Source organism: Geotrypetes seraphini, chromosome 2, assembly GCF_902459505.1.
Source record: "Geotrypetes seraphini chromosome 2, aGeoSer1.1, whole genome shotgun sequence".
Lineage (NCBI taxonomy): Eukaryota > Metazoa > Chordata > Amphibia > Gymnophiona > Dermophiidae > Geotrypetes > Geotrypetes seraphini.
Window position 1 is genome coordinate 271217305 of NC_047085.1, and position 21092 is coordinate 271238396.

Below are 21092 nucleotides of genomic sequence, written 5' to 3' on the forward strand. Positions count from 1 at the left end.
GTTGCAGGTAAGCCAGCTAAGAAGTCGCCAGCTTCTCAGACGGTCTCTCAGGCCACTAAGGTACTAGTCATACCGGTCAAGCAGAAACCATTAATGCGGCTTGCTTCAATTTCGAGGGGGTGCATCTTCATCCATGTCATCCTCTCCGGAGCAAGTCGCAGCACCGTTGATACTGGCATCCAAGCTATAGGTGTTGGTGCAGGCTTTTAAAGAGAAGCTCGATGCTCTTTCAGTTGGAGTTTGGGGATATGTTCCAACTTGTTACCCCATGTTGGCTCCTCCGGTACCATCCCAGCCTGAGCATCATTCCATGCAAGATGCAGGTACCACAACTGCCTCATTGATAACACGTCAATCTCGGCGCCGATCATTGTCATAGAGTCATGCTTCTAGACACAGTTCTTTAAGGTACCGGTCTCCTACAAAGCATCGATCTTCAAGACATTGATCTTCTCCAAGGCATCCACATAAGAAGCCTCATTCTTCTGAAACTCACACCAGTCATTCATCTCCATGTCTTGCTTCCTATAAGTCTGGCAAGCATTCTTTGAAGCCCAGACATATTTCTCCCAAACGCTCAGATAAGTGTAAGAAGTCTGTCTCGCCAGCTCCATCGGTTTGGTACCGAGCCAAATGTTGGTACCGTTCTCCTTCAGTTCCCGTGGATTCAGACCTTTGTCTTGATTCTACCCCTCACACATCTTCATCTTCTACAGAAGCTTATGATTCGCAGGCAGAGTATTCACCTCTCAAAGAGAATCTTCTCCTTCTGAGCCGGTCTCATTTACTCAATTTATCAGGCAGATGAATAAAGACATGGTGGTTAAATTGAAAACAGACTACAAGTATTCAGCAGAATTTCTTGAAACTATGGACTACAAACATCCTTCTAAGGAGCTTTTCAAACTTCCTTTACATAGTATCCTGAAAGAAACTCTTCGTAAGAATTGGTAGCGCCCTTATTCTGTTCCAGCTGCTCTACAAAGCTGGATTCTCAATACAAAATCATTCCCATTGCTGGTTTTGATAAGCCTCAACTTTCACATCAATCTCTCGTGGTTGAATTCACTCTCAAAAAATCTGCACCTTTTAAAATCTACACCACAGTTCCTCCAGGCCGGGAAGGTTGACCGATGGACAGATTTGGGAGGTGTCTTTAGCAGAATTCCATGCTGGCTAATAGTCATCAGTTACAATTTTTATTTTACCTATTATCTTAAATATTTGATAAAACAAATGCCAAACTATTATGTTTGTTTATTTAAGATTTGATATACCGCTCCTGCATTTTACTAACCTAAGCGGTTTACAATGTATGAAACTAAAATGAAATTAGGTACTTGAGAAAAACTACCCTATCTGTCCCGAAAGCTCACAATCTAGCTAAAGTACCTGATAAACTAAAAATGTGTAATAACATATAATACATTTCCAAGATCAAAAATCAAAGAGACAGAAAATAGAAATAATGAAATAAGGTAAAATAAAAAAAATTTAAGAGCTAGAAAAGTCTCCAAAGCGGCCTGATAGCAATCATATTTTAGTGCAGGCCCTAATTCAATTCCCAAACCAAAGAAAATTGACCCCAGGGAATCCACAGAGAGAGAGAGTCCAAGAGAAACCAAAAAAGCACTGTGGAGAGACGATGATCCTGAAATGGACTTTAATTGAAGTTCCAAATGTACATAAAAAAGCCAAGTTCTAAATAACAAATAAACAATCCACATAAAAATCAAAAGGACCTAATAGGCTAGTGGTACAGGACCTAACACGGTCCATGTTTCGACAAGGTGTCTTCCTCAAGGGTCCCTAAGGGTCCTATGATGATGAATAAGTGAAGAAACTGGTGTGTGGAGAATCAAACGCTGCTGGAACCAAGCCTGGTTTCGGAAACTCAGCATCCCTTCATCAGGAACCCGTTATTGCTAGATAACTGAAAAAATCAATAGCTGTCTAAGGCAAACAGATGGAAGTCCAAGCTGGCTGGGAGGAGGGCAGAACTAACAGAGCAGAGCGCACAATGCGCTTAAAAGCCAAACAGGAAATACGTCATGAAGAGAGGAGCCCATCAGGAGATCTAGTCGCCCTGTCAAATAATGATAACACTACACAATAGTATTCCACTCAGCGTTATCATTAAGTCCATGAGGTTGTACGGTATGCAATTGAAAAATCCAAAACTGTTCCCTTAGTTGAATATGAGCCATCTTGTCTCCTGAAATCCCCCAGCAGTTGTTCTAAAACAAACCAAGTTAGCTCGTAAAAATCATGGCCCTGATCAGGGGTTCCTGATGAAGGGACGCTAAGTTTCCGAAACCAGGCTAGGTTGAACCCTGCCTTAAAGGGGTCCTGGACTTTTGTGATACCCCTGAGTTTCCTGCACAACCGAAGGGCATACCTCTAAGCTAAGTCTGAGTTAAATTGGAAGTTGGCTGGGGGGGGGTTCTCAGAGTGGTTTTCTTGATTGATTTCACTTGTGTGATTACCATTTATTTATTGTCTAATTCCTCACTATTTCAGTTGAGCACACATGAGGTATCCTATGATGATGTACTGGCAGGGGTTTGTGTACCTTTGCTTTGTTGGGTAAAGCGCTTTAGAAGTTTCTCCCTTTGCTGACCTCTCACACTGAAGATACCCCGTTTCATTATAAATTTAATGATTTAATAGATTTCACTTTTTTGTGACGGTTCACACTAGCTTTTATCATCAGATTACCATTCTTAGAACTCATTGACTTTTTTACTGCCTTATTGTTTGTCTCTTTTCTATTTCTGGTTGAGGCATGGTGAGCCTTTGAGATCTGGGAAACAACTACTTTATTGTCATTTAAAGATCTCAACAAGCGACTAGGTGTGTAAAATAACACTAGATTAGAGAGATAATGGTTGAAACTCAAATAATGCCCTATGTGCCAGCATCAGGATTCTAAATTCCATTGGTAATCAATGTTGTATTTCTGGTGACAAGGTAACACCACAACTAGATCTTTCACTACAGCATCAGCATATAGAGATAGTAGATAGTTTTAAGTATTTGGGAATTATAATTGACTGTCATTTGAATTTTGAGAAGCAGGCTTCATCTACAGTTGTGAAAGAATTTGGGGCATTAAGACAACTTAGAGCTATTTGAGATTTCCTGGATGAGAAATGGTTACATACTTTAATCCATGCTTTTGTTCTATCTAAATTGGATTATGGCTATGGCAACTTGGTATATGTGGGGCAACTGAAACATTTATAAACAGTACAAAATGTGGCAATTAGGTCGCACACCCATCTGTGATCATGTAACTCTATTATATTACAAGTTTTTTCCATCTCACAGGAAGTCAGAAATCCAGCACACATTTAATACTCTCACTCAACTCAGGCAGCATATGGTACAATCTTCATACAATGCCTTTGAGCTGTCTTCTTGAGTTTCTGCTGTGTCTGTGGCCATGAGGAAGCTTGCATGGCTACGGATAGCGGATATGGACGCTAATCTCCAGAATCACTTAGCTAATATTCCCTGTTTTGGCAATGAGCTTTTTGGGGACACTATTGAAAATGCAACCAAAAAAACTTTCGGAGCATGAAAAGTCTTTTAATTCAGTACTGAGGCCTAAATCTAAATCCTCTGCCTCCAAATCTTTCAAACCATCTGCTTCATATCAGAGGTGTTATATACTAAAATCATCTCTACTCTTTCCAAACCGCAACAGATAAAGTAGTGTCAGCATCCTCAAAAGCCCCAGACCAGAGAGTTGCGTGGGGACAGAAATCCTGCCCATCCCCACCAGTGTCCCACCTGTTCCCACCCAACCCCGTGAGGAATCTCCTCTGTCCCAGCCCACCCCCCATAAAAGTTACCTGTCCCCATAAAAAGCAGCAATTACTTCTGACAGTTTTTTTATTTTTTATTTTTTGGTTTTGTTTTGTTTTTTAAATCTTAGTTTATTTAAACCAGGGGTAGGAAGCTCCAGTCCTCGAGAGCCGTATTCCAGTCGGGTTTTCAGGATTTCCCCAATGAATATGCATTGAAAGCAGTGCATGCAAATAGATGTGCATATTTACATTATATTACTGGCTTATATTCCGCCTGTACCTTGCAGTTCTAAGCGGATATTTATTAGGGAAATCCTGAAAACCTGACTGGAATACGGCTCTCGAGGACCGGAGTTCCCTACTACTGATTTAAACCAATAATATAAACAAATAACAGTGAACAGAAATAAGAGATGCATACATCACCGGAAATAATTAGAATAGACATGTGAATGTAGGGTCGACCATTTCTTGTTAAAAGGAATAAGAGTTGGATTTTTGGCAATATAAAGTTCATATATCTAGAGCAGTGGTCTCAAACTCAAACCCTTTGCGGGGCCACATTTTGGATTTGTAGGTACTTGGAGGGCCGCAGAAAAAATAGTTAATGCCTTATTAAAGAAATGACAATTTTGCATGAGGTAAAACTCTTTATAGTTTATAAAACTTTCCTTTAACAGTTAAAAGGAAAGATATATAAACTTAAGAGTTTTACCTCATGCAAAATTGTCATTTCTTTAATAAGACATTAACTATTTTTTCTGCGGCCCTCCAAGTACTCTGTTTTTTTCTGCAGCACTCACATTTAAAGTTCAATATCTTTTCTTTCTCAAAACTGGCACATTTCAATCAGTAAATTGAAAATAAAATCATTTTCCTACCTTTATTTGGTAATTTCATCAGTCTCTGGTTGCACTTTATTCTTCTGACTGTGCATCCAATACTTCTTCCCTTCTTTCAGCCTCCTGTATGCTTCCTCTCCTCCAGACCTCATTCCCTCCCCCAGACCTCATTCCCTCCCCCAACTTTTTCTTTCTTTCTCTGTCTTTCTCTGATTCCGTGCCCCATTTTTTGCTTTGTTTCTGGTTCCCTGTTCCCCCTCCTTCTTTCTTCCTTCCTCCGTGCCCCATTTTTTGCTTTTTTTTCTGGCTCCCTGTCCCCACCCCAACTTCTTTCCTTCTTTCCTTCTTTCCTTCACCAGGAGAGCCAGATGCGGCCCACGTGTTTGAGTCCGCTGAACTAGAGCAAACAAATCTGGTTCCACCATCTGGTATAGGTAACTTGTGAGAGGTCCTTCCAAGATCCACAGTTGGTTTTTAATGAAGCAATGAGTAAAGAATCAAACAATACAGCATCAAAATAATTTAAAACAGAATTGAGAGAGGCACTTTTCAGGGCAATGGTTGCATGAGAAAAATATGCCAAAACTAAACTGCAAACCCTAAAACAAACTCAGCAGTACTTCATTTTGTACTAAACACAGTTGGTAGCATAACCATGAGAGGGGGCTGGGCCTCCCACTGTGAGCTTAGCCCTCCTCAAAATGAACATCTCCCTTGCTGTAGCTGGTGGGACATTTTGTTTTTCCATCATCTTGGTCCCAGTTTCTGCTTTTGTCTATCTTCTACTAATTCTCTTTCCAGGCCTCGAGAACCCCAGTTCTAGTCTCGTGGGGGTCCTGTAGACCTGGGGGTAGGATCCCTGTGGGAGTCCTGAAAACCTAGGGGTAATCCCAGCGGGAATCCCGTAGACCTGGAGGGGATCCCTGTGGGAGTCCTGTAGCCCAGGGGGTGGATCCCTGCGGGAGTCCCACAATCCCCGTTACCGTGCAGATCTCTACCCCAGACCTCTGCTGCTCCCAAGTCAAATCAGTATTTTTGACCGACTACTCGAGGGCATAATTTCAATCAAGATAACTGCCTCTCCCTCTCCCCATTGGAGGTCGTCTAACACATTATCATCAGTAGCTAATCACCTCCGATCTCTGGATTCTCAATATCATTCGAGAAGGTTATTCTCTTCATTTCCTCGACATTCTTCCAGATCATCCTCCAAGAGAGTCTCCTAACCCTCTGCAGTCCTTTCTTCTTCTCCAGGAAGTCGAATCTCTGCTCATTCTCAATGCCATCGACAAAGGTTCATTTAGACCTGCAGAATACGGGGTTTCATTCCCAGTATTGCCTCATCCTGAAGAAGATGGGAGGTCTTCGCCCGATATTAGACCTCAGAGCTCTCAACAAATTTCTTGTCAAAGAGAAATTTTGGATGCTGTCTCTGGCGTCCCTGTACCCCCTACTGGATCAAAACAATTGGTTATGCTCTCTGGATTTCAAGAAGGTTTACACTCATATTCCTATTCACCTAGCCCAGGGGTAGGCAATTCCGGTCCTTGAGAGCCGGAGCCAGGTCAGATTTTCAGGATATCCACAATAAATAGGCATGAGATAGATTTGCATCTCAAGGAGGCAGTGCATGCAAATCTATCTCATACATATTCATTGTGGATATCCTGAAAACCTGACCTGGTTCCAGCTCTCGAGGACCGGAATTGCCTACCCCTGACCTAGCCTCTCACAAGTTTCTCAGATTTCGGGTGGGAAATCATTGCCAATACATAATCCCCCAATTGCTTATACTCTAAATTTAATTTAATATGTGTTTAGATTCTAGAGGAGCTCTCTCACCTTCTGGAAGCACCAAATTTATCATGATTAGAAAATGGTCACTAGTATTCTTTCTCTCTGAAATGACTATCGGAGTAATAGCAGATGCAGAGGCTAGTGTTATAATTTTTTCAGTTATTGCTACTTGATATGTATTGACTGGTTTCTGTGGATTGCAGCCTGGTGAAATATTTTTTGTAACTACTACATTCTTTAATCCCCCCTTTTTTTTTTTTTTTTACTGAATTGACATTAGTCTATTGTACAATCCTTAAAGGACCCACTTCCTGGCATTCTTTCCAGATACCGAGGATAGACATAACTCAACTAGTTCCACTTGTGTGCTATCATCTATACCACCTATTAAAAATGGCCTTTTAAGATGCAGTATCTTAACATGTGTGGATAAGAAAGTCTTCACAGTTTCATTCTCAGTCAGCTGCAAATATGTTGGAGTGAACTTAAGTTTGACAAAATCCCATCTGTTGTCATTAACTGGACTGAGGGAAGAAAGTTGTATTTTACTTCTGCTTTTTCCACTATGAGCTTTGAGTCCATCTTCTAGTTCCATGGCAGTGATAACCACTGCCCTTCCTAATCATTAGTTTGGTAGAAGTCGTCTACATTTTTCAGCTCCACCTCCTGTATCACTGGGCTGTGCTGCAGATCCTCAGTTTTTACTTTATACATGTGAGTTGAAGGTGTCTGATCTCAATTTGTTTTTGAGTCTTTTATCCTGAATTTTGAGGCTTCTCAGTGCTTCAGAGGTCCCCAGTTTTATTGGGGCAGCTCTGTCTGGGAGAAGACAGACTTTTCTGTCAGAAGTCTATAGATAGGAGGGCAACTCTTTTACAGGGCATCTGCCTAGCCAGCCTGCACTAAAACTTTTGGAAGGCTCGGAGACCGTTTCCCTAGAAGCAAGGCTTGCTCCTAGTTATTACCGGAGCTTGAGCTCAGACTGTGTGGCCTCATGTCAATCCTGTGGGCTCTATAGGGTGCTGGCTACTTGTCCCTCTCCCCTCCCCTGATGATGCATGAGGAACTGTGGGGGATCTGGGGTCCCAGGCTATACCTTAGTCCAGGGGTGGGCAACCTCAGTCCTCGAGACCCGGAATCCAGTTGGGTTTTCAGGATTTCCCCAATGAATATGCATTGAAAGCAGTGCATGCAAATTGATCTCATAGTAGATGACGGCAGATAAAGACCCATGCATATTCATTGGGGAAATCCTGAAAATCCGATTGGATTCCGGTCCTTGACGACCAGAGTTGCCCACCCCTGCCTTAGTCTGACTGGCAGCCTGAAGAAACAAGCGTTTGGAATCTTTTTACAGGCTTGTCTGAGGCTTGTCCTCGCCATGTTCCAGCTGCTGTTTAGCTGAAGCAGGCACAGCACCAGAATAAACATGAGTACAGACCATTGAGGTCTATGGGATACATCGGGGGGTTCCTTATTGCTTTTTTGGAGGTTTCTAGGGGCTGGGATTTGGGCCCCTACCTTCAAAAACCTTTTCTATGAATTTTTTGTGCTTCTAATTAGGTTTCTTGGTGCCAAAATGCTGCTGTAGTGGTCATCTTGATTTTCCCAATTTGATTTTAAAAGCCTCCACCTGCCTCCAAAATAGCTCAATTTTCTTTAAAATTGATAGAGATGGACTCATCTGTCTGTTTTACCCCGATTCATGCTAGATTTGCGCTGCATGGCTGACTTGAGGAGCATCCATGTTCCACATGCTGTGGAGCATGTGAGGTGGAGACAGGAACAATGAGCTTCACCCCTTCTGGTCCTTTTGGGGCAGAGAAGTCACAGGTGGCTCATTTGTTGGGTCAAAAATCCCTTTGAGCCCTTAGATAGCGACATAGTGTCTTTGGCGAAGACCACTGGGCCCACAAGGAGGTAAAAGGAATCCCTATAGATGTCCTCAAGGCAGTCTTTTCAGGGCTTTACCCCTGATTTTTGTCTGTCTTATGTTCAAAGCCTGTTTGGTTTATAGGGGTCTAGCTGCAAGGTTAGGGGTCACAACAGTTGTTGCGCGGGGAGTGTTCCCTCACAGAGCTCAGTTCTCTCTCTGAATGTTCAACTGCTGAAGCCAGAGATCCAGTCAGAGAAATAATGGTATGACTGAAGAATTTTAAGGATTCTTGGTCCCGGCCTGGGGCTAATGGTCAGGAGTCTGTAGGCAGCCCTGGACCATGCAGAGGACCCAGTGATGTGCTACCTATTTAAGCCAGCAGCTTTGCTGTAGGTCATCACAGCCTCTTTGCAGGCTTTGAAGCTTGAATACCTGCAGACCTCTGCTGCTTAATGGTTTGTCATGAACAGCCCCAAGTCTCAAACCACCCTTTTTGTTCCTTTGCATCCTGACATTACAAAGTTGCCAGCAGAGCAGTGGGAGGTTCTGGAAGGTACCATGCAGGTTTCTAAGACTATGGCAAAGTTATAAACTTTGGTTCTGGATTTTCAGCACCTGTTTGTCCCACCTAAGATGGATTTGCTGGTAGTTCAGGTTACCAATCAAACTTCTTTGTCTAGTGACGGTGGTGTGATTTAAAGGATGCGCAAGACTGCAGGGCAGGTTCAGTCTTTGGTTTGAAGGCTGCAGCCGTGGCTTCCTTTGTTGCATGCGTCTGCCTTACTATTTTACGCCAAGCTTCCTCAGTAGAGGAGGGCGCTTACCCCTAGTTGCTATTTTTGGGGGTGGATTATGCAACAGATGTTCCCTATGATGTATTAAAGGTCATGAGCAAAATTTCTGCTTATCCTGTCTCCGCCTGTAGAATGCCCTGGATTAGGCAATGAGTGGAAGATTCTGCTTTAAAGGCTACATTAAGTAGGCTATGTTTCAAAGACCAAATGCTGTTTATCAAGGTCTGGATGATCTTATGGCTAAGCAGATTATTGCCCCAAGTCTTAGCCAGGCTGTAGACAACGTATACTAGAGGAGATGGGTCTTGCTACTTTTTGGGGGACTTTTCTGTTTTGCCAGTACTCAGTGGGGTCATCTGGTCAGAGATCAATTTCAGGATTCTCAACAGGTTTTAGAGGCTCCAGACAAGCTCAACCCTCAGGTTCCTGCACTGCAGCATCTACAAAGAAGTTCCAGTGACACCAGGCCAGTTGCCAAACTCCCAAGGATAGGAGGCAAGTGGTTGGCTTAAAGAAGGAATCCTGGATGAGGATTTGATTGGATCGTTGGATGCTGACTAGAGAATGATATGGTGGCAAACCCGCAGAAACGGGGAAAAATTTTGCCCATTACCATGGGATTGGGAATCAAACTTTTCACCACCCAGCGGGAGCAGTAAAGGGTTCCTGCAGTAAAGGATGACTTCTGCAAGTCACCACTCTCCTCACCTTGCCTCCCCTCCCGGCCTGCAGCCCTCCTCCCTCCCTCACGATTGCGGGTCCTTCAATTCTAGCAAACCATACCCTTTTAAAAGCAGCAATAAACCCCCAAAACAAACCTTGCAAGTCCCCTACTGGGTCGGCCCCCTTGTGCCTCCTGCCCTGGGCCTTCCAGCATTTGAGAAGCTTCAGTGACTGAAGAGGCAACGTTGCAAGCCTGCTCCGGAGTCTTTTTCCAGCCGAGTCCCTCCTTCTGATGTAACACTCAGAGGAAATAGTCCAGCAATAGATTTTCAACAGGCAGGGAGGTACCAAGAGTGCCCCATTGAGACTGGAGGCCCAGTTTTTGTTTATTGCTGGGCAGAAGTTCACCTACAAGCTGTATCTACAGCATATAATAGGGGAAGTGGATAAAATGCAGGCCGACTCCCTCAACCAGCAGACCCTAGTCCTGGGAGACCCTAGTCCTTCATCAGCATCAATCTGATGGTGTCGGCTACCAACAACAACAACAAAAAAAAACCTCTCAATTCATCAGCTGAAGATTTGAGCTCAGAAACATCAGTTAGATGTTCTAGTACAACCTTGACCACAAAAAAAGTGGTTGTATGTGTTTCCCCATGACCCATGATAGGCTGGGTCATTTGAAAAATTGTGAACTACCCATGGTTGATAATACCGGGTGCTCCAGATTGATCATGTCAGTCATAGATCGCGATGCTGGTTCATCTACAGAGGGACAGATGTCTCAAGCTGTCACTTCTTCCATCTTTCCTTTCGCAAGGTCCAGTCAAATTGGATTTTCATGGCTATATCTTCAGTGTATGTCGGGTGTGGTAAGCAACCTCCAATTTCCTTGAGAGCACACAGAGGAGTGTCTTCATGGGGCGGAGTCCTGGGCATTCACATAAGAAGAGTTTTAGGATGGCTATGTGGTCCACCCTCCATTCTTTCATGAAATGCTGCTTTTGGGTCGTCAGTTCTAGCAGTAGGCTTATCTGCCCCACCTCAGACTCCCATTTATCCTTTTTGCAATAGAAAGTAATCTCAGCACTCTTTAAACCTGTTTGACAAAGTCAAGGATCTGTAAATACATAACTGTCTTGAGACAGAAAAAGCAGGCTAACTGAAATCTAACAGGAAATTTTGCAGTGTAGCTGTAACAGCATGATTAGATGCCACTTTTGGGTCCTCAGTCCTAGCAGCTGGCTTATCTGCCCCACCCCAGACTCGGAAAACTGCTTTGGTATGTCCCAGTAGTTCAAGACTTGTATGCCTTTTGCATTATAAGGGAAGATTAGGTTCTTACCTCAATCTTCTTTCTAGTAGAAAGGCATATGAGTCTTGAACTATTGGGACATACCAAAGCAGTCCTCTGAGTCTGGGGTGGGGCAAATAAGCCTGCTGCTAGGACTGAGGACCCAAAAGCAGCATCTAATCATGCTGTTACAGCTACACTGCAAAATTTCCTGTTAGATTTCAGTTAGCCTGCTTTTTCTGTCTCAAGACAGTTATGTATTTGCAGATCCTTGACTTTGTCAAACAGGTTTAAAGAGTGCTGAGATTACTTTCTATTGAAAAAAGGATAAATGGGAGACTGGGGGATCTACATAAGTGTTAGTGCTAGTTGTACTCAGGTAGGTGGCTTGTTCATTTTCGCCTTGGTTTATATTATGTTCCTATTGGCATTGGTTTCTTTAATTGTACTTGTTTAAGAACAGAGCAGACATTGTTTTATCGGGGAGTTCCCTGTGCCCCTCCTTTTATTTCTTCTCTTATAGTGCTTTGGTATGAACTGAGAAGCTGCAGCACAGTCCAGTAATTCAGAAGGCAGAGCCAAAAATATAGATGTCTTCTACACAACTTGCGATTAGAGGTGAATAATCCAATGGTTCAAGACTAGAGAATGACACGGGGAAAAAATCTGTCCCCGTCACCGGCCCACCATCCTCTGCACCGCCCCGTCACCGCCATTCCCTTCACCGCCCCGTCACCGTCACCGCCATCCCTTTCACCGCCCTGTCACCGCCACTGCCATCCCATTCACCGCCCCGTCACCGTCCCCGCTGCATCCATATAAGCCTTAGTACTGTAATATTTAGCTTATTCCTTTCTTATAAATCAAAGTTCCTGCTGCTGAACTAGAGAAAGAGATATTCAGCTGGCAGGGCTTTGTTTATAAATTTTTATCAACACAACTAATATACTATTTTATCCTAAAGCAAAAAATAAATAAATAAATATAATTTTTTTTTTCTACCTTTGTTGTCTGGTTTCTGCTTTCCACATCTTCTCATTGAATTCCTTCCATCCACTGTGTGTCTTCTCTCTGCGTCTTCCATTTGCTGTTACTGTGCCTCTCCCTTAACCCCCCCCACCCCAATTGGTCTAGCACCCATCTTCTTCCCTCCGCTCCCGCATAGTCTGGCATCTGTCTTCTTCCCACTCTGTCTTCCACATTTCCCTTGGGGGTCTGTTCCTCTCCACCCTCCTTCAATGTCTGTTCTATTCCTTTCCACCACCACCCTTCCCTCCCTCCTTTACCATCTGTTCCTTTCTACTACCCTTCAGCTCCTCTCGCGTGGCCTATCTACCTTCCTTCCTCTTATTTTCATGGCACGTTACAATGTAATTTGTGCAAGCCACTGGAGCCTGCAAGCTCGGTCCCTGTCCCATCCCCACAAACCATCTCGCTTCTGTGCTCCTATTTTCTCCATTTCTAATATCTCCCCTATGTATCTGTCATTGCCCCCCCTGTGTCCATATACCATCCCCATGGCATGTCCCCTTTATGTCTCTGTCCCTATGCCCCATGCACATAATTTCCCCTCTTTCTGTTACCTTCCTGTGTCCAGATTTCCCCTATCTTCCTCTTCCATACCAGTATGTCTCTTCTTTTCAACCCCATCTAGCTTTTTTCCCTCTTTCTTTTCCCCCCCTGCTTCTAGCATCTGGCTCACCTGCCAGTCCTTCCCTTTCTTTCCTGCTGTGGGTTTTTCTTTCCGACTTCATCCCCTTGGCCCAGAATCCTTTTCCCTTTCACTCCCTCCTTCCAATTTGAGCCGGGAACACTAGCGATCGCACGGTCCCCGCAGCCACTACCTGCCTGCCCAATCGATCCTAGTGTTTAGCCAGCTCTCTCCCTTCTCCTCACCTTAGTTTATAGGTTTTCTTTTTCGGCGACCTGCACGCTTTCCCAAAGAGCCGCGCACGCGCGGCTGCTCAGTGTTCAATCTTCTGCTCTGCTGCAATTTCCTGTTTCCGGATGCGTCAGAGCAGAAGATTGAACACTGAGCAGCCGCTTGTGCGCGGCTCTCTGATAGCGTGCGGGTCGCCGAAAAAGAAAATCTACAAACTAAGGTGAGGAGAAGGGAGAGAGCTGGCTAAACACTAGAATCGATTGGGCAGGCGGGTATGAGCTGCGGGGACCGCGCGATCCTTCATGCCTCACTGCGGGGACAAGACCATTCACCGCCCCGCGGGCGGTGAATGGCCTTGTCCCCGTCGCCGCAGCGACTGCTAGTTTTCTTCCCCGTTTTCGGCGGGTGGCCCGCGGCTAAAATGCGGTGGCCGCGGGTAAACCGCCACCGTGTCATTCTCTATTCAAGACTCATGCCTTTCTATTAGAAAGAAGATAATAGAGGTAAGAACCTAATCTTATCTTACAGAAGACTCGAAGGCTCTTTTTTAAATAGCATTTTTTTGTTTTGTAAAAGGTAAATGTCAATTCTTTCAACAGTAATAAATTGTTTTACGTAAATGATTTACAGAAAAAGTTTCTCTTGTATGTATAACTGTAGCATACTATATAGGTTTACAGATATGAAACTAATAATGTTTTGTTTGGGGTTTGTTTTTTTTACAGAAAAATTCACAAAACGATCAAGCTCTAAAATTTCTGGTAGGTTTACAAACTTATTAGCTACATAGTACAGCCAAATCAATTTTGTAAGAAATGTTTAGAATTTGAATCTTTTTTTTTTATTTTTTTTTTAAATATGTGAGACTACTACTACTACCACCATTTATCATTTCTATAGCACTGATAGACGTATGCAGTGCTGTTGCCATCTTAAATATCTTCAATCCCACTCTATTCCTGGCCAGGTGGGTTATTTTCCTTTGGTTGCCAGATAGCTTGTAGGAAGCCTCAAACAGTATTTTTAGCCCCTCCCCTCTTAAATCAGTACTGCCCCCCAGGAATCCAGTTTTTTGTACAGGCCAAGACAGTGGGAGCTTGTCTTTTCGGGTTTATTTTGTTTTTTAACTCAGTCTTTTTGTTCGTGAATTCCACCCTTGCGCTGCAGAGATTCCCCATGGGGGCAGCTCTGGCTGCGGGTGATTACAGGCTTTCCATAAAGCCTGTTTCTCATACAATCCCTCTGTAGGCTGAATGGTAGGGTTATCAATTCTTTCCTGCCCTGAACTGTAAGGAACTCAAAACCAAAGTCTGATCCCTCCTCCTGTGGTCACCTCCTGTGACACTCCCCTGGAATATCAGTTTTGTTTACTATAGCCTTGCTATAGGGGCTCATCTCTTCTGTTTGTGTTTTATTTTGCTAAATTCTAGTCTTTAATTTTTATTTGGCACGGGTCTTGCCCTAATGCTGTGGATTCACCCTGCGGGACATCCTTCGGCAGAAGATCGCAGACTATATATAAAAAATTGTCTACTTCTGGGGGGTTCCCTGCCACTGCAGTAAACCCCCTGGACAGTCTGTAGGTCAGATCGGGGCTCCAGGATTGGGAGTTAACTCATCCCGGGTTCCTCCGCTAAGGGGTAGAGAGTGCAGGCTGTGAAGTTCTGTGGAGGCATGACCTGGAATGGGACCGAACTGCGTACCTTCCCTGATTGTTCTGGAGGTCCGGATAGTCACTGATTGGGATGACCGGGCAGGTGAGGCAGTCAGAAGTGAAAATCCAGTTTTTCCAGCTTCCTGAGGTAATAGATCTCCATGCTTGCTGTTTCAGCTTGCTTGGTATTCTTTTTATTGCAGCACAGACCAGGGTGAGTTGCTGTTTGCAAGCCTGGTTTGGTGATTTGGGGGGGTCTTAAAAAGGAGGTTTTGGGTGGTTTCCATGCATGCCGTTTTCCCGGGCTGTGTTTTTCCTGGGCTGTTTTAGGGCAAAATTGGCCACTGCGGTGGCCATCTTGGATTTTATTTAAACTTTTTAAAAGTATATTTTTTGCACTTAGGAGCTTTGCTTTCGCTCCAAATTTCTCAGATGGCCTCCTCAGGACATAGCATGAATTCATGCCTCGTTTGCGGCAGATGGCTGTCTGATTCGTAGCCGGTTTCTACGCACACCACGGCATGCGGGGGGGGGGGGGAGGGCAAGGTATGCGCAGATTCCGCTTTTCCCTCTTTCGGAGAGCCCCCCTCTCACTTTACTACCAGAGACGCAAAGGGCACATCTGGTGACCTAATAAAGGGTAAGACTGACGCTTCAGCGAAACGCAAGTGCAGTTCTGGGGATAAGTCTTTTAAATATTCTAGATCAGATGCACCAGAGTGGCTCTGGCCGCCGAAGAATTCCCCTCCCCGGATTTATTAATATGATGTATCAGGCGTTCCTGGTTAAATAGGCCATACCTGTTTATTCAGCTCCAAATCCAGTGCAGCAAATAGGATTTTCCCAACACCTGGATTCTGACATGTCTATGTTCTCTCTCAAGGACCCTGGAGAGCAGGCAGGCGGTCCCCGCCATTGCTCTGCTTCAGTTTTTATGCCTTTGCTGTTGCAGCTATCCTCGGCAGCGGTAGCTGATGTGACTAATCTCACAGATCTTTGTGATTCTGATGAGAATGGGTCCCACGATCTTGGGAATGACCTGGCGGATATTATTGCTGAGTTCTTAAGACAGTTGAATCTGAACTCAGTTCAACCAGAACAGACGGGATGTTCTTTAATGAGGGATCAACGTCTGCTGTCCGCCTCCTTTCTGGTTAATCCGGTTTTGGCTAGGATCCTTTCCTAAGTTAAGGAGTCCCCGGAGGGTCTCCTCAAATGCGCTAGGGCAAGGTTGTACCCCATAGCCCCGGAGTTCACCAAACACCTGACTCCGCCGAAGCGGATTCGGCTGTGGCGCAGGTCAATAAGCACATTTCCTTGCCCTCTGATGGAGGGGTAGTCCTGAAAAATGTTCAGGACAGGCGAGTGGATTTCATTCTCAAGTGCCTTTTCGATTCCACGGTAGCAGAGGTGAAGGCTACAGTGGCCACCTCTTTTGTTGCCTGTGCATGTCACTCCAAACTCCACCATGATCCTGAGGAAGTAGTCCTCCGGGGCCTAGATTTTCTATTCTCCGGGGTGGATTTCTTGGCAGACACCCTATATAACGTGATGAAGGTGTTTGCTAAGTTAGGAGCTTATTCTGTCTCAGCCGGGCGAATGCTTTGGTTTCGTCAGTGGTCTGGAGATTCTTCTTCCAAAGCCACGCTGAGCAGATTGCCCTGTAAAGGTTTGCTTTTGTTTGGCCAGGACCTAGATGACCTCATGGCCAGATTACAGGACCGTAAGCTAAAGGTCCTACCGGGCTCCAAGCCTCGCCCAGTCCGGGGCGTGGGATGGCTGCATTTTCATCCCTACCAGTGCTCCCACCATTATGTCAGGCCAAAGATTCAGAGCATCATCCAGACCACGCTTTGGAGGTCCGGCCCGACAGCAATCTTTCAACAAACGTTCTCCTGCCCCCTCTAAAAAGCAGTCTGACGCCAGGCCTCTGGCATCTCTCCCTTGGGTGGGGAGGGGGGGTGACTTTCGGCCTTTCTGACATAGTGGCATGACATGATGGTCTGGTGGGTCCTAGAAGTCCTCAAAGAAGGCCTCAGATTGGAGTTTTACCGACTCCCATCAGATTTATTCCTGGCTTTACCAAAAGGACAGTCAGAGAGAGCCCTGTGTGTGTGGGCCACTGTTCACAGGCTGCTAGATCTGGTAGCAGTAGAACCTGTTCCAGAGAACGACTTGGGCTCAGGGAGATATTCGATATACTTCATCGTTCCAAAAAAAGGCTCAGAAGATTGAAGACCTATTCTGAATCTAAAAGCAGTAAATGCATTCCTGTGCGTGCCACGCTTCAAGATGGAAACAGTGCGCTCAGTCATTGTGGCAGTAGCGCCTGGGGAGTTCTTGACTTCCCTGGATCTCACGGAAGCATGCCTCCACATTCCCATTTTTTGGGAGCACAGGAGGTTTCTGCAGTTCCATGTGCTGGGTCGGCACTTCCAGTTTGCGGCTCTGCCATTCGGTCTGGTCTTCACCCAGAACCTTCACCAAGGTCATGGTGGTAGTAGCTGCGCACCTTTGCTCATAGGGTGTCCTAGTCCATCCGTACCTGGAAGACTGGATGATTGGGGCCCCCTTCGCTGATGGAGGGGTGAAGGGCAGTTCATCAAGTGGTTCAGCTGCTGGAGCATTTTGGCTGGGTGATCACCCTGATGAAGAGTCACATCGAGCCAACACATGAATTGGAATACCTGGGAGTCAGGTTTTACATGGCCAGGAACCAGGTGTTTCTCCTGGACCCCAGAAAGATCAAGATACGGAGATCCATTCAGGCCATGTTAGCGGTTCTGGCTCCTACAGCCTGGAATATCTGCAGGTCCTAGGTCTCATGATAGCGACCATAGATGTAGTTCCATGGGCCAGAGTGAGGCTGCAACCTCTTCAGCAGCCTCTATTGTCTTTGTGGAATCCTATATAGTAACATAGTAGATGATGGCAGATAAATGGTCCATCCAGTCTGCCCAACCTGATTCAATTTAAATTTTTTTATTTTTTCTTTGTAACTATTTCTGGGCAAGAATCCAAAGCTTTACCCTGTACTGTGCTTGGGTTCTAACTGCCGAAATCTCTGTTAAGACTTACTCCAGCCCATCTACACCCTCCCAGCCATTGAAGCCCTCCCCAGCCCATCCTCCACCAAATGGCCATATACAGACACAAACCGTGCAAGTCTGCCCAGTACTGGCCTTAGTTCAATATTTAATCTTATTTTCTGATTCTAGACCCTTTGTGTTCATCCCACGCTTCTTTGAACTCAGTCACAGTTTTACTCTCCACCACCTCTCTCAGGAGCGCATTCCAGGCATCCACCACCCTCTCCGTAAAGTAGAATTTCCTAACATTGCTCTTGAATCTACCACCCCTCAACCTCAAATTATGTCCTCCGGTTTTACCATTTTCCTTTCTCTGAAAAAGATTTTGTTCTACGTTAATACCCTTCAAGTATTTGAACGTCTGAATCATATCTCCCCTGTCTCTCCTTTCCTCTAGGGTATACATATTCAGGGCTTCCAGTCTCTCCTCATACGTCTTCTGGCGCAAGCTTCCTATCATTTTCGTCACCCTCCTCTGGACCGCCTCAAGTCTTCTTACGTCCTTCGCCAGATACGGTCTCCAAAATTGAACACAATACTCAAAGTGGGGGCCTTACCAATGACCTGTTCAGGGGCATCAACACCTTCGTCCTTCTACTGACTACGCCTCTCTTTATACAGCCCAGCATCCTTCTGGCAGCAGCCACTGCCTTGTCACACTGTTTTTTCACCTTTAGATCTTCGGACACTATCACCCTAAGGTCCCTCTCCCCGTCCGTGCATATCAGCTTCTCTCCTCCCAGCATATACGGTTCCTTCCGATTATTAATCCCCAAATGCATTACTCTGCATTTCTTTGCATTGAATTTTAGTTGCCAGGCATTAGACCATTCCTCTAACTTTTGCAGATCCCTTTTCATATTTTCCACTCCCTCTTCGGTGTTTACTCTGTTACAAAACTTGGTATCATCTGCAAAAAGGCACACTTTTCCTTCTATCCCTTCAGCAATGTCACTCACAAATATATTGAACATTATTGGCCCCAGCACTGATCCCTGAGGGACTCCACTACTCACCTTTCCTTCCTTCGAGCGACTTCCATTAACCACCACCCTCTGACATCTGTCCGACAGCCAGTTTCTGACCCAGTTCACCACTTTGGGTCCTAACTTCAGCCCTTCAAGCTTGTTCAACAGCCTCCTATGAGGAACTGTATCAAAGGCTTTGCTGAAATCCAAGTAAATTACTTCTAGCATATGTCCTCGATCCAGCTCTCTGGTCACCCAATCAAAAAATTCAATCAGGTTCGTTTGGCACGATTTACCTTTTGTAAAGCCATGTTGCCTCGGATCCTGTAACCCATTAGATTCAAGGAAGTACACTATCCTTTCTTTCAGCAACACTTCCATTATTTTTCCAACAACTGAAGTGAGGCTCACCGGCCTGTAGTTTCCTGCTTCATCCCTGTGACTACTTTTATCCTCCACGGGATTCTCTGAGCTTGCCTCTACCTTGGATGGCGGTGGCCCGCAGCATGCAGTGGTGGTTGAATCCGGTGATTCTGGTCATAGGGCTTCCTCTGAGGGTCTTGAATTGGGTGACCCTGACAAAGGACGCAAGCCTTTTCAGCTTGGGGGACAATCTGTAGGTCTGTCCCGGCACAGGACCGGTGGTCTGCTCTGGGGAGCAGGTGGTCATAAATCGCCTGGAACTGCAGGTGATTCGGCTGACCCTGTTATGCTTTCAGAAGTGTCTCCATTGTCAAGCTGTCCGTGTGTTCTCAGACAATGAGACAGCAATAACTTATGTCAACCGATAGGAAGGCACAGAGTCCATTGCTAAGCCTGGAATCTCGGATGCTCTTTTCCTGGTTGGAAAAGCATCTGGTGGCCTTGTCCGCAGCTCCCGTGGCAGGCGTAGACAATGTTCAGGCAGACTTTCTAAGTTGGCAGTCCCTGGACCCGGGAGAATGGTCCCTCTCCAGGTGAGCGTTCGTGTCCATAGTCCGGCAGTGGGGCCGTCCGACCTTCGATCTCAGGGTGTCTGCCGGGAACTGGAAGGCGGACTGATTCTTCAGCCGTTGCCAAGAGGTTGGCAGTGAAGGGCTGGATGCCCTGGTACAACCTTGGCTTCGAGGGGGTCTTCTCTGTCTTTCCCCATGTGGCCCATGATACGGCACATTTGGCGCTGGGTGGCTTCTTACGTGGGCCAGGTGATCCTGGTGGCCATGGACTGGCCAAGAAGGCCGTGGTACACAGACCTGGTTCGGTTGCGCATAGAGAGGGGTCTGCGCCTTCCCTGCCATCTGCGACTACTCACACAGGGTCCCATAGCGCTCCCAAGATCTGGACCGCTTTGGTCTTACAGCTTGGTGCTTGAGCGTGCAGTATTGACAGCCAGGGGCTATTCGTCTGTAGTCATCGCTGCGTTCCTTCAGAGTAAGTGAAAATCCACTGTGTCGCCCTATGCAAAAACCTGGAGGTGTTTTCAGGCCTGGTGTGAGAGGGATTAGGTGGATCCCTCAGCCTCTTCCGTGGCACAGGCCCTGATCTTCTCGCAAGCTTGGGATCAGGAAGGGACTTATGATTTCTTCGCTACGTGTTCAGATTGCAGGACTCTTGTGCTTGGGTCCCGCTACTCTCAGGGTTCACTGGCGTCTCACCCGGACATTGCGGGGGGTGAGGGGGGTGCGGGGAGGCTGCAGCCTCTTTTGTGACTGCTTTGTCCAATGTGGAATTTGAACCTGGTTCTCTACTCACTGGCTTGTCAACCCTATGAACTCCTAGATCAGATCTCTTTGAAAAGATCTCACCAAGAGTGTTTTCCTTGTAGCGGTCACTTCTGCACATAGGGCATCGGAGCTTTAAGCTCTTTCATGCAGAGATCCTTTTCTTCACATCACAGATTCTGCGGTCCTTTTGAGGACCATGCCTTCCCTTCTTCCGAAGGTAGTTTCAGCGTTCAATGTAAATCAGGAAGTTAGGCTATCCACCTTTGTTCCATCGGGCTCTAAGTCCAAGAACCGTATTTTGCAGTCCCTGGACTTGAGGTGGCGTCTTCTGAGATACCTAGAGGCCACGAATGACTTCCGGCTTTCGGACCATCTTTTTGTGCTGGTGGGTCCAGTCCGGCAGGGTAGGCCTGCTTCTAAGGCTACCATCTCTAGATGGATTCTTGCGGCACTTTCCGCTGCTTATGTGTCAGCGGGGAAAATGTCTCCCTTTGGTCTGAAGGCTCATTCTACCAGAGGAATAGCTTCCTCTTGGGCTGAGTCAACAGCTGTTTCTCATGAGGAGATTTGCAGGGCGACCACTTGAACCTCTCTCCATACTTTCACAAAGTTCTACCGACTTGATATGGTGACCAAGCAAGATGCGGCTTTTGGGGCTTCAGTCCTGGTGATGGGCTCATTGGACCCCCCCCCTGATGTTCTGGGACTGCTCTGATAC

General features: G+C 45.7%; 1 protein-coding gene across 2 annotated transcripts in view; it reads left to right on the forward strand.

Annotated features, from left to right (window-relative positions):
* The window catches only part of LOC117353568, a 312994-nt gene that overhangs the window by 251014 nt on the left and 40888 nt on the right, over positions 1-21092 (forward strand). For both annotated transcript variants that reach the window (XM_033929657.1, XM_033929658.1), the window contains one exon: positions 13686-13721. In XM_033929657.1, the coding sequence (XP_033785548.1) occupies positions 13686-13721 (36 nt within the window). The remainder of the gene's footprint in view (positions 1-13685; positions 13722-21092) is intronic.